At 39.2% G+C, this 14536-nt stretch overlaps 1 protein-coding gene across 1 annotated transcript in view; it reads right to left on the reverse strand.

The window, feature by feature from the left end:
* The window catches only part of GALNT18 (polypeptide N-acetylgalactosaminyltransferase 18), a 223643-nt gene that overhangs the window by 53570 nt on the left and 155537 nt on the right, over window positions 1-14536 (reverse strand). Inside the window, exon 11 of the mRNA XM_005426117.1 lies at window positions 3950-4135. Within this exon, the coding sequence (XP_005426174.1) occupies window positions 3950-4135 (186 nt within the window). The remainder of the gene's footprint in view (window positions 1-3949; window positions 4136-14536) is intronic.

A 14536-nucleotide genomic window follows, 5' to 3' on the forward strand; every position in this document is an offset into this window, starting at 1 on the left:
TGAATATAACTGCTATTCTCTAATTTCCTGGCACTTTCCAAATCCAGAAGGAATTGGCAGGAAGTAGCAAGTTGCCCTAGAAACACGGGCATTGCTGGTGTCCCACTGTGGCCTAATCAATAGTGTATGACACTTTCTGGCCATTTCTGAAGTCTGGATTACTGCTTGACTGCAAAATGGGAGCTCTGCTCACCTCTCCGAAATAGCACTTATTAAAGTTCTTTTGTAATGTAAAAAGAGAAGTTGTTATTTTTGTTAAAAGCAATTGCTGAATATTCTCTCCCATAATTTTTATTCTCTTTTACATTTCTGGCTAACCTAGTTTCTACTTTTCATAAGAGCAGATCACAAAGCATGACTTTCATAAAAGCCCTGTATATAAAAATCAATAATTTATCACATCAAAATCACACAGCAGAAATTTTTAGAGACAGATCTAAGTGCAAATCTGTGGCTGCTCCTGACAGGAAGTAAAATGAGACATTTTGCTCCACGCTGTGCTCAATGAATTCTGCCTCAGAGCAAAACCCAGGATAAATACATTTTCATAGGGAAATCTTATAATCTATCTCCTTTAACAACAACCTTTACTGGGCCATGAAAACCCCAAAGATTTTGACAAGATGTAAAAAAAACCACTGAAAGCACTGAATTTTCTTAGTTACACAAGAAAAAAGGAATCTGTGTAAGTATCTATATTTCTGAGCTGCTGAAACAACCACTGCATCCCAAAGCACTGAATTAATGCTAATCTGGAACAAGTATATTTTATTATGGAAGCATTTTCTAACTAAAGTGAAATTGACTTCCACATTGGCAAGGAATGCTAAAAAGTAGGAAACAGTGATCTGGCATTCACAGATTAGACATAACAATTTTAAAAATGGTGACTCCCCTTCTCAAGCCCTATATAATCCGTAAAACTTTATATGGAACTACTCCTTAAGTGGCAAATTTCTGCTGAATTTTGCAGCAAATGAGTAAATAAAGAGGCTGTAGTGTGCTGAAAGACAATCAATGGATCTTGTGAACAAATCCCACTCATGCACCACTCTGGCTGCACTTGCCAGTGTGTCTGACACTTGTGTGAAGGAAAAGGAGGGTGCCAGCACACAAGCATTCCACTTCAGGCATTATAAGGCTTCTTGGGATCAAGTGCTAAATTGGTCCACTGCCTCCCAAATCCTTTCTCATGCAACCCTGAAGGCACCAGTGCCTGTTTCCTCACAGCTCACAGTATAAGAAATAGCATTAAGGGCCTCAGTAATCACATCCTTTCATGCAGCTGGAGAAGAAAAATAGCTCACATGTAGCACACTGGCTTTATCACCACCAATAAGAGAGTGTGTTCCCCAAAGCTGAGAATATGATGGGGAAAAAACCCCTAAGAAACAAAACCAGAAGCACAGGCAGAACACATGCAAAGCACAGTTCCTGATTCTGGGACTTAAAGAATCTTTCCTCTGGGTTTCAAGTGCTTTTCTGAATCTATTTATCCAAGTGTCAATGATGCAGAAGTCACCATGGCAGTGGAGGTCTCCATTTGAAGCCCTCAGTACTTCAGAGAGAAGCCCACAGAAATCCCAAGAGGGCAGTCACAGCACACTGCAAAATGCACCTCACTCTTTTTGATTATTATTATTATTATTATTATTATTATTATTATTATTATTATTATTATTATTATTATTATTGCCCAAAGACTAAAACCTTTGGAAACATCTGACTTCTCAGAGATCTAGGAATTCTTCCATGGAAAAAATCAGGTCCCGTGTTTAACACTTTGGAATAACGTATTTCATGGAAAGTTCTGACTATTGTAACTAAATACATTTCTATTACCTACACAGTCCATTACCAGTATTCATTAGCTTCCAGATGGAGAATTACTCCTGTAATTGTCCAGCTGAAACTTATCTTTGCATCCTTTATGAATTTGATTTCTAATTGCATTCAGATCTCAAATTTGCAAAATATTAAGCAACACCACCATCACCTCTGGATGAATATGATGCAAATCAGTGTATAGTGCTGTACATCCTTGTTAGCAAAAGGAATTTCTAAGTTTTGTGTTAATGTTCTGTTTGCAAGTCAAAAAACTAAAACTTGGATTAATCAATGAAGATGAACCAGTCTTCATGAAAATAATTAACAATATGAAATAGAAACTGAAATTTAAATCTACCGGGCTATTTACAAATAAAATTCATTTGGAATTGCTTTGACCTAAAATAAGTAATCATATCCTGTGCAGAAATGTCTTTATTCTTGTATGGACTTCTGTGCAACTACTCAAAACAGGGACATGTGGAGGGCAGTTTGGATTCCATGAACATGGAACTTTCAGAAAAGTCCTTCCCTATATCAGGTTATAGAGGATTTTTTTTCCATGGTCATAGCAAATAATGTGGCTAATGCTGTAACCTAAAACAGGACAATGACTTCCTCACTTTGCCAAAATCATCTAGTTTTAATCACGAGAGATGCAAGAAGCTACTGAGAGCAGCTGAACCAACATCAGCTTTCATGTATTTAGCTGTTTTTTGTTTCTAACATTTTCTTCTAATTAAACTAAAGGAGAAGTACAGCATTTTATTTCTTGACACAGAAATTGCAGCAAAATCAGTTTCTCTGAACTGTTGTCAAATTAAAGATATTTTATTAAAGAAAAACTAATCTTCCCTTTAATTTGAGTCTAGACTTTGCTTTTGCTGTAATGATGACAGCTGTACTGAGTTAAACTCCAAATTCAACAGAACCATGCTTCCCAGCTTCTAGGTGGAAACAATCACCCAGATTCTAAGTAGAGTCCTCTAGTTCTGAGCCCTTTAGCTCATTGCTGTTCACAGATTAAATACCATTGACTACAGAAATGAGGAACAGCTAAAATCAAACTGAACCCTGACGTTGGCCATTTGACATTATCTCTTCAATATAATGGACCAAGCAGTACTCATCCACGGAAAAGAAATCAGGACAAACAGTCCAGTGAGGAGTTGCAGCAAGAATCTGCAACATGTCATGCCACCCACCAAGCTACCCTCACTCTGATGTGAAATACTTATCAAGACACCCCACACTTGCATCAATAGATGTCAACAGCCCCTGGCAGTTCTCTCCTCACAAATCTGATGGAATTATAGCTCTCTGTGATGGTAAACAGGAGACTAAAATTCAAATTAAGATGTGAAATGTAGATTCAATGTTTTCTTCCCCCCTGTATTTCTGCAGCTACTAGTTTAAAATACCCATGAAGAGTCATCAGTGAAGAGAATAAACTCAACAAGAAATTAATTTTTATGGGACCTAAAGACAAAAAAAATATTCTAGAATAAGACACAACTACATATATATGTTTATATGCATTTGTGTATGTATGGGCATATACCTTATGCCTGTATGTGAGACATACGTACATACATACAAATAAAATCCTACCAGAAAAAAATCAAAATTCAGGGTAGCAACTATTGTATTTGTGGGGTGTCCAGATGAAGGAAGGAATGATAAATCTGACTCCATGTTCTCAGAAGGCTAATTTATTATTTTATGATACTATATTATATTAAAGAATACTAAACTAAACTATACTAAAGAATAGAGAAAGGATACTTACAGAAGGATAAAAAGATAATAATGAAAACTTGTGACTCTTTCCAGAGTCCTGACACAGCTTGGCCCTGATTGGCCAAAGAGTGAAAACAATTCACATGAAACCAATGAAACAATCACCAGTTGGATAAAAAATCTCCAAACACATTCCAAAGGAGCAAAACACAGGAGAAGCAAATCAGATAATTACCGTTTTCCTTTTTCTCTGAGGCTTCTCAGCTTCCCAGGAGAAGAATCCTGGGCAAAGGGATTTTTCCAGAAAACATGAATGTGACAAGTAACGAAAAGGAAAAGGATCTAAAGCCAAAGCTTGGAAGCACTGATCTCTGTGACTCACCTCCTGGGGTATGTTCCAGGCCATATAGACATGGCTCTTAAACTCATCCATCCAGACCTCAGCCACCCTCAGCGCATTTCTGCGGACATGAGCAGTCAGATCCTCTGTGTACGGTTTATGTGCTCGTTCGATGTGGGCAATCCTGGAGCAAGGCAGAACCTCAACGCTTCCTCCACACTGCCACACCTAGCAGGGAAGAAGAAAAGGACATTCTGCTAGTGCCAGCTCCTTACAGCACTGCTGGCCTCCAGCAAACACACTGCAATTGTTTTATTTCATTGTTAGTAAGGAGAATAATCACTCAAGATTTCTTGGACTATAAAGAGGTTGTGAGGGGAGGGTTATTACTTTGCCCTACCATAAATTATTATTGCTACTTCACCTTACTTCAGAGTTTCTACATTACCAGTAGCCTCTCATCGCACTCTGCCTGGATCAATTGAGGTTTTTTTGGGATTATTAATAAAATTATTTATAGGGAATTCAAAATAGTTAACACCTGGTTCAAGTTTTAAGGCTTGCAAGACTTTTCTCTGAGGTTCTGCACAGTCTGTACCAGACCATACATGCACTACTCAGAATCTCAAACTAGGCAGATTGTCATTATAGGGAAACTAAACCAACCAGCTTTTTAAGGCCGCTGAAGTTTCAGGTTCCATGAAGATGAGGAATATAAATGCACCTTATGCTTTCAACATGGCTGAGAAAAGACCAGGTCTGTTCCTTTTGAGAAGGAGAGATGAAGAACGAGACTGCCCAATGAAAATGTTGTGTGAACAATTTAATCAGAAACTACTCTTATTATAGCTTCTTTATGTAGGTTACTCTAGCTTCTCAGTTAGATTTCAGTTTTGCCCACTACCACAACTGAGCTAAAGCACACAATATTAATCATAATTACTGCTTTCATTTCTGATTTACTCTTTCTGCTTTCAACAAAAGAGAAAACCACTTTGGCAAACTTAAGATTCAGTGAAGTACATGGGTTATTTTACATAGCAGCTCTTTTTCTGTGTATTTTGTATCATGTAAGCTTCCTAACAAGATCAAGGCAGCCCATTCATCATGGTTGAGTGGATGCTGCTCAGGTGAAAGACCAGATGTACCCAAACTGTTTGATTCTGCTGAACAAGTACCTGGGTGTCCCAGAGGTAGGTGTACTCACTGAGAAGTGACAGAGTTTGCCTTATGATAACTGCCAGCAGAAACTCCTGAGGCTTGGTACCTCATACTAAGAGAGCAAAAAATGAGAGCCTGGGTACTTCTTTCTTGTACCCTCATCCAGAGGATCATATTCTGGTCTCCTTCATGGTGGCCAGGGATGTGGGCTGGAAAAACATCCTGTTCTGGAGCTGATCTCAGGCCCCTCAGATCTGTCCACCCTATAGGCATATGCTCTACTAAGGAAGCACTTTGTTCAGTCATTCATTTTATATATTTAGACATCTGGCTTGAATACAGCATTTAGGCATTTGGCAGCTCCTGAGACCAGAAAATGTGGCATGAATTCAGAATGTTTACAAAGCTTTTTTCTGAACTGGTGCCTAATTGCATTCAGCATATGGTGGGAGAAGAGATAGAGCCCTGGTTTTCAGAGCTCTGTGGAAAGGGAGCTAACCCATGAAACTGCTGTACAGTCAAAAAGGGAGACGAAAAGACTTCAGCACATCTCTGTGTCACCAACCTGGAAGACCATTAGAGTAAATAAACATAACCATTATAAATATCAGGGCAAAACTGAGATGATCACAAGTATTTAAAAATAAATATGCAACTGATCTGGCACAAAAATAAATAATCTGGAAACAAAACTGGTGTCTTGTCTTTCTAAATATCATATTAAGTGGGCAATCCAGTTTAACGATCTAACAAAAATAATAGTATGTCAAACATTTAATTATAAATGGTCCAGCTACACCTCCTAATAGAGATTAAATGTGAAGTACCACTAGGCTGTGCTCACACAACACCTGCTTTCAGTCCAAGTAATTTCTCAGTATGGACATCCAGCTATAAATTGTTTCAGAGTTACTCACTGTACGCTGCCTAAATTAGTATCATAAAAGACAAGGAAGATGTAGAGATGGTCATAACTTAGCCCAGGACAGGGCAATTCACAACACACATGCACTGTGTACTCGGCCCAGCCTCTGCTCATTCCAACCAGGGATGGCCTTGAGCCAAGGCGAGCAAGGGAACACCAAATCTTTTGTGGGATTTTCAGAGCTAGGTCTCAGTGCTGTCTTGACAACATGTTGAGCCAAAAAGTTCACAGTTTATAATAAGCTGAATTTCCAAGCAAATTTCTAGGAACTGAAATTTGGAAGAGCAGCGTCATGTATAATTTCAGCATTGATTCAGTTATCAGGAAGCTATGATTTGACTTAATAATGAAATGAGATGTTTTCAAAAAACAACCTGAGATGATCAAGTCCTTAACAGAGTTTGCAAATAAAAATTACCCACTACCTGAATAAACACCAACTAATCAATTCCAGTGGCCACTCCTTTCTCCCAATCAATTATTACCTATCAAAACAGAACTGCTAAGTTTCATTAAACAATTTCAAAATCATATAATTTCCAAACAAAATTTCCTAAAATGCACAAAAATTAGCTACAGCACTCAACGAAGGAGCATGACCTTAGATACAGGCTATGAAACCTTGCTGAGTGGAAGCTGAGGCAATGTTTTAAAAAGGCAGAAAGTACAATCCTGACATGCTCATCTGGTCACATCTGGGACAAGCCAATGTCCTTTCTCCCTCCCACTGTTCTTTGCCAGTGGTATTACAGTTCAGCAAGAAATCTCTTTTCTATCCAAATGTTCCATTGCATTTAGGGAGCGGCAAGTTGTTAAAAAAAACCAATAGAAATGTAGGTAGCAGGCATTAAAGTAGGATTTTCAAATGAAATTATGCTCTCGTGGAATCTCATGGAAGTGAGGATCCCCAGCTGCCTAAAATATGCAAGATCTCCAGCCAAGGAATGAAGGGCTTTGCTATTCATACACTAAACACTACAACTGAACTGCATGTATGAATACTAAACAATAAACATAATTAATTGCTACAAAACCCATCAGGTTTTCTTTTAAATTCTTCCCTGATTATATTTTAAGTAATGGAATTTCTTGCAGTTTCTTTCCTTCTAGACCAAATGTCCACTTGAATCTACCACTCCTACCTCCCCCATCTCTTTCACTCATTTACATTAATTCCTGGTGCTCTAACCATTGTGTTGGAGATATTGTGGATAGCTGGATGGTTTTCCAAGAGAAAAACCTTGAGATGGCATAAATATCAGATCAGAAGTGCACAGAAAAGACTAACTAATTGCTCTGACCAAATACCTTTCAGTCAGATACAGTTTTTCTGTTTTTTTTAAATTAATATTTTAATACTAAGAAATACATTTTCTCAAATACTCTACTCAGAGGGAAGCTGAGAAGCCTTTTAGAGTGGCCTATCCTTCATCTAATAAAATTCCTGTAGACAAGAAGGAATAGCAACTGAGGAGTTAGTTCCTCGCAGCTTCACATACTTCCCCTCTGGATTTTGCAGCTGTTTTTTTGCTGTCATTAGCAATCTTTATTCATGTTTTATCTACACTGAATAGCACCCTTCCAGTTCTCCTGGACTGCTATTTTATTTGATGGCTATAAACACATACAAAAGTTAAAAATCAGTAGAGCTTTTTCAAATTATCACCCATGGCTTTAGCAAGAAGTCTAAAGATAAGAGCTTCAAAGCCTTTTTCAAACCACATAGAATGGTTTGAAGTAAAATGTTATATTTCTGAGCATACTGTGGCTGCAATCAGTAATACTTAATGACTAACCTACTTGTACAAATTGCAAGGAAAACACTTGATTAATTTCCTAAACCATAGTTAAAAGGAAATTCAGCAACTTTTCCTGTTGGCCATGAAGATAATTTACCTATGATAGGTAAGCAGTGGAAATTACCAGCAAAAATCTCAGTTTCCTGCCAAATCTTGACATATACATATGCGGTTGTAAAAAATAACATATGATTTCATCACTGTGACACAATAAATAGCAATTCACATGCCATGCTGTAAAAGCATCAATTGCAAAACTGTACCAGCAGGTCTCAGACTTTGCCTTAGAAAGTTTTGAAATGTGATCAATGTGGTCAGTGTATCTTTGGGAGTACTTTCCATGATTGCTGGAGTCTTAGATAGTCAAAAGGTTTGCTTTACTCTGGAGGAAGTTCCTGAGGTTTTGGTCCTGCTGGTTTACATTGCAAAAACAGTCTTTCAGGAAAAGAACACAGCAACTGGAGTTTCCCTTCCAAAGAGCTCTGAGCCCACTTCAGTGCATTTTCAATGTTCCCTTCCAGGGCAGCCTGAGAAGGAGCTCTTTATTCCTGAATTTCCTGAGGAGATTCACAGATTTGGTACAATCCCAAGAAGGGCTTAGAGAGATTTCTCTTCTTGAAATCTTTCCTTGTTTCTTCGTTACTAGGTAGCAAAATTCCATTAAAAAATTCTAGGTCAAAGGGACAGTAGCAGTGCCAAGGCGAACACTTAGAGAGCTGAAAGACTAAAATCAGCATAGCCCATGACCTAAACCAAGCAAATCAAAGGAGAGATGACAGGGACATCAAATGAGTACAGAAAATCTATTAGAGGGGAGGTGAGGGGGAAACTCCCTTTTGCATCTTCAGTTGTTGTGGCTTGTGGACAATCTGTCCAAGCTCTAAGCACTTCATGCTGTTAATTTACTGAATGCTTATTGGCGCACTGTTATAACTGTGGCCCTAAATCTGTGAGAATTTATGTGTACCAAGGTTAAAGCAGCACCTCAGCGTAAACAGAAAACAGGTGCTCCAAACTGGGAGAGCCAGGAGAGCAACTTAAAACCACGGAGAGGACACAGGCGGCGGCACAACAGCTCAGCTGAGTCCCCTTCTGTTGGAGGGGGACAGGACCTGAGCATGGGGCAATGCAGGGGGATGGCACAAGGGAGGCAGCTACAGGAGCAGGAACACACCAAGTGGCTTCTTAGAGCAACTTGCAAAGCCCTGAAACCCCTGTCAGCCCTCACTCACTCCCACCAGGCATCCCACAGCACTGCAGAGCCATGTGTCACTCACACTTCCTCACAAATACCCAAATCAATCTGCTAACAAGTTTTTTTAAGCAAATTCCATTCACATCTTGAAAACATCTTTCACTACATTATTTAGTAAATCCTCTCCAATTTCATTTAAATGTATTTGAATTTGCATATTTAACCAAAACAATCGCAACTCTGAAGTTGATCCCTTTCTCAAATATTTAATTTATACTTCATTATAAAATGATATAACCCTTCTTCATTAGAAGTTTCTTTTTATCTCTTTAATCACTGAGTGTTCTTTTTATGTTCTAGAACCTTAATCTAATGAAAAAACCGAAAACCTACAAGTCATTGAGCAGTTTATTAGCATGCACTGCATTCATTAAATTTACACAGAGCATGCAGTTTCTCCAAGAGCTGATGTGACCTTGTTTGATATCATCACCTCATTTGGACTGCAAACAAAAACCTCTTAATAATTAAGTGATTTCTCAAAAAGCTGAAGTAATTTCTAGCTTCTGTGAAGGTTGCAAATTACAAAATTAGAAGTACTCATTAAAGATGCCCCGAAGTTAAAAAAACAGTCAGTGTAAATTAATTACTACTGTGGATAGAAACTAATTAGTTAGCAGTATCTTCAAAATATATTTTTGGGAACAATTTATTGTAAAAACTACTTGCAAATCTTGTCATCCTTTGTCATTACCATTAATTGTTTACTGATAATCAGTAATGAGCCTGATGTTTTACAGACAAGTAGGAATAAGCTATTTTCATTCAATACCATAATCATTTTGAATCTGCATTTTTATTTTGGTATCTTGACAGGTGACTGCAGAAAGGACAGTGAGAGCTGTCAGACACAAAGATCACTGAAATCAATGTTCATATTTCTAGTTGCTATCAGTGGGTTTTCGATCACACCCTGGAAGTTTTTGGATTGTCATGCACGTTTGTTGGGTATCTGCCTCTGCAGAGCAAGAAACTATACCCACTGGATGAAATATGTTAATATTTATTTAGGTAATATCTCCACTGAATTCAGATAACCTTTACTAAATCTGTCTGATCATCACACAATCCTGTCATACTTTCAGGTAAACTTATTTATTTGTATGGAAGAACAGCCTTTTTTCATAACCAAGCTGATAGTTTAAGTGAAACTCTAAGTAACCTACAAAAACACCCCCCCACAATCTAAAAGGCTTTTTAAAAGAAAAATAAAAGACTTTAACATAACTAGAGCTGCTCTTCATTTTAAAAATGTAAATTATCCCTTAAATCTAACTTTTGAAGTCATCATTAATTGCCTCACAGGCCTCATTTTACATTAATTGTGCCTTCATAAAACACTCTCACTGAAAACCTAATACATGTAAAGATTCTTCCCAAATTAAATTGTCATTACTTTCCTTCCTCTTTTAGCTAATTGCTTCATTATGTACTTTTTAAATTGTTTTGTTCTGCAGGGAATAATTTTGCATGTATCTTCATGAGCTGTGAAACTGTTACAGTGTACTGTTAAACTATGCATGGTGTGCTGCTGGTTTGAGCAGCAGGAACTACTCTCCACCTGTGTCACTTGGAAGTAACACGTGTCAAGGGTCACTTATGGCCCCATTCAGTTCTCTTCCAACTGTGTCCATCTCATTGCCAGGCACAGTCAATAACCCACACATCAATCACTACGTTGCCAAGTTTAAGTTATCAACAGGAAGCAAAAGGAATCACTTTTTGTCTTAAAAAGCACAAAAGGAGACTGAAAAACAGGAGCACCACTGGTTTAGTATTCATGGAACAATGTACTGTGCTGGCCATCTTTTATGGCTTACCTTTCTCTCCCTTACCACAGCTACACTCAGCCTGATCAGCCTTGTTAATCTTGCACTGTGCCCAAAGACCTGATCATAGAATACAACATGCTGGGTTGGGAGGGACCCACAAGGATCATCAAAGTTCAATTCCTGGCCCTGCACAGGACACCACAAGAGTCACACCACATGTGTGAGAGCATTGTCCAAACACTTCCTCAACTCTGGCAGACTTGGTGTGGTGACCACTTCCCTGGGGAGCCTGTTCCAGTGCCCAGCCACCCTCTGTTGTTGCTGTTATATTTTATGAAAAATCCCTTTCCCAGGATTTTCTCCTGAGAAGCTGAGAAGCCTCAGAAAAGAAATGTAAACAATAATTATCTGATTGCTTGGCATGTGGTCTGGAGGTTGCTTAGCAACAGGTGCATCTTTGATTGGTTCCATGTGAATTGTTTTTACTTAATGACCAATCCCAGTCCAGCTGTGTCAAGACTCTAGTCAGTCACGGGGTTTTATTATTGATTCTTTGCTAGCCTGCTGATGTCTTCTTTCTCTTTCTTTAGTATAGTTTTAATATAGCAATTTGATATCATATAACATCATATCATAATATAATAAATCAACCTTCTAATAAATATAGAGTCAGATTAATCTCTCGCCTCATCCTGGAAACCCTCACACCAACACCACAACAATTAATAACCACCCTCTGTGAAGAATCTTTTCCTAAAATCCAACCTAAACCTCCCCTGACCCAGCTTCAGGCCATTCCCTTGAGTCCTGGTGCTGGTCATCACAGAGAAGAGGTCAGGCCTGCTCCTCCTCTTCCCCTCACGAGGAAACTGTAACTGCAATGAGCCTCAGTCTCCTCCCAGGCTGAACAGAACAAGTGCCCTCAGTCCCTCCTCACACAGCTTCCTCTCTAGACCCTTCATCATCTTCACTGCCCTTTGTGGATGTTCTCTAACAGTTTAATGTCTCTCTTATATAGTAACACCCAAAACTGCCCCAGCACTCGAGGTGAGGCTGCTCCAAGTCAGAGCAGAGCGGGACAGTCCCTCCCTTGCCTGGCTGGGAGGCTGTGCCTGATGTCCCCAGGACAGGGCTGGCCCTCCTGGCTGTGCCTGATGTCCCCAGGACAGGGCTGGCTGTGCCTGATGTCCCCAGGACAGGGCTGGCTCTCCTGGCTGCAGGGCACTGCTGACCCACATTCAGTTTGCCATCCACCAAGAGCCCAGGTCCCTTTCCACAGTGCTGTAGCCCAAATTCTATCAGTATTATTAAAGACTGAGACAAGAGCTCCTGAAGAATTCCCTGTTCAGCCAGGCTGGACTTTTGCCTCACTGACTTGCCTTACAACATAAGGCGCTGTCACACACATAAAGGTATCTGGCCTTCACACCTGTGACCTGAAGATGCTGGATCCATCCTGGTGAACCCATCTCAGTCATCTACTCACTTCTATACCACCACAACAACCCCTTGCCCTCCATCACTGGTCTTCTTCTAATCTTTGTTAGATTACTAAATCAGTCTTGCATATTAAAATCTCCCAATGAAATTAAATTCTAGAGGAAAGCCACAAATATGGAATCTTCCCAGGTTAGGCCGTGAAGACTTGGAATACAAGAAGGTGCAATGGCAATTACACTATGACTTGAAAGTGCAGGAGAGCATTAAACATGAGGCTAATAATGCACTAATGAACTTGCATCTCACCTGAGTCCATTGATGAGTAAGTGTATATTGAGTTAAACTGTTTTACTATTTCCCATACCACTATAAATAACAGTTTCCTCTCATAAAACATAAATATATCTATATTACTTCCCAGTTGGTAATGTGCAACTACACATGCACAGTTGGTGAAAAAACACTTGTGAGAAATCTCCAAGTGCCTCCTCATCCTTCCTTGTAGGGTATAGTGATGTCCCATGTTAGCTGCTGCTGTAATACTTTTCTTTCCTGTGGGAGCAGCTAATAAAATGTTCTCCCCCCAGAAACAGCAAAACCACAAAACTGATTCCCTGGTAATGTATAATTACACATGCTGTAGCTGCAGATTACCTGCTGAGGCATTCATAAGAACAGAGGGAAAAACAATTATTCCAATGTAGGAGTGACTGAAACCAGAGCAAGCCAAAAAAACCCAGTAATGTCATGACTGGCAGAATTTGGAGGCATGACAATTACTGATTTTATTCTCAATAGAGCCTTTCTTCTTTTAACTTGTTGGAACTACAATCCTGTAAATAGAGAATTTTAGTCTGTGTCATCTTGGGATTCAAATTGTTGAAACAGTGAGGCACTTTGCAAAACAAAATTAACCTCAGGAATAATCCTGTGCACACAGATAAGCCACTGCTGGTTACACAGAGTGCTAGGCAAGTGCTTACGCCATACTTGCACTGCTAAGGAATTAGTTTTTGTCTTGGTGAAAGTGTGAGCTATGAAAAGCTACATCTTGTAAGAAGTAACATTTGGTCAATCTTTACAATTTTTTTCTTTCAGGCTTCAATCTAGAAACAGTCTCCTCTTAATTCACAAAATGGATAAAAGCAAAACAAACTTCTCTCTATTTAAAGCTTTAATGCAAATTTAAAGAGAAATCATCATATGAAAAAGTATTTAAAAGTTATCTCAGAGTAACAACTAAGGATATTTCTATTTTTGGACTTCTCAGCCCTTTGCCTTTACACATCACCAACCTTGTACTGTTGAGCAGCACTTGTGATCACATACTGAGGACGTTTTCTGTAGAGCAAATCATTCTCTAGTGGCAAAGGAGATTGGCCTTCTTACTGAAAACAAGCTAAAAACATGGCTTTAAGGCTACAAGAAGTGATGATAGCCGCAAGTGCAAGAATGGGGAACGTCTTGATTAATTTTCCTGAGGCATATTTGGGGAAGATCTCCATTGCTCAGTGGAGCGCCATGAAGGGAGGCCCAGCAGCAAGGACAGAAAGGGACACCAGGCACACGTGACACAGCCCACTACTCTCTCTCCATGCAAACAGTTCCACAACGCAGCAGTTTGGTGAAAAATCCCTTCATCTTCTTTGTTCCTTTCCTGACATTTCTACCTCTTGGCACACCAGCCTGTCAATCTGCCTAACAAAACAGTTTGTGAGGCAGCACGGTAAATCGCTAACTGATTAACATTAAAATTAACCCTGCATTTGAGAGAAAATGAAAGTTTACTGAAGCAGAGCTGCTCAGAGGCAGCAGGTGTGGGGCAGACCACTGTGCTGGCAGGGCCAAAGCACTGGCGAGCTGCTGCAGGAATTAGAACAAGAGCATGGCAAGGAGAAGGAGAAAATGTAACAAGATAGGTAAGACCCAAAAACACATTAATAAACCCCAAACAAGCAACAAACCAAGACCCAGCCCAAAACTAACAAACAAATAATAACTTCTGGAATTTAAAAACAATAGATCAGACAGAGGCATGACAGACTTCACACCTGCTTGCTTTGCCACAGAGGGACTCTAATGTATGGAAAATATCCCAAAGAACACTGGGACTATTTTCTGCTCAAGTAACTCATTTCTCCATCTCTATTCATTAACTGCATTCCTCCAGTTCTCCACCATCAGAAACAGCATGAGATTCACAAAAGGTCTTCAGACAAACCACCAGACTAGCAAGAAATGAAGCAATTAATTTCACTACAGAAATATACTGTATAA

The sequence above is a fragment of the Geospiza fortis genome, unplaced genomic scaffold, assembly GCF_000277835.1.
Source record: "Geospiza fortis unplaced genomic scaffold, GeoFor_1.0 scaffold590, whole genome shotgun sequence".
Taxonomy (NCBI): Eukaryota; Metazoa; Chordata; class Aves; order Passeriformes; family Thraupidae; genus Geospiza; species Geospiza fortis.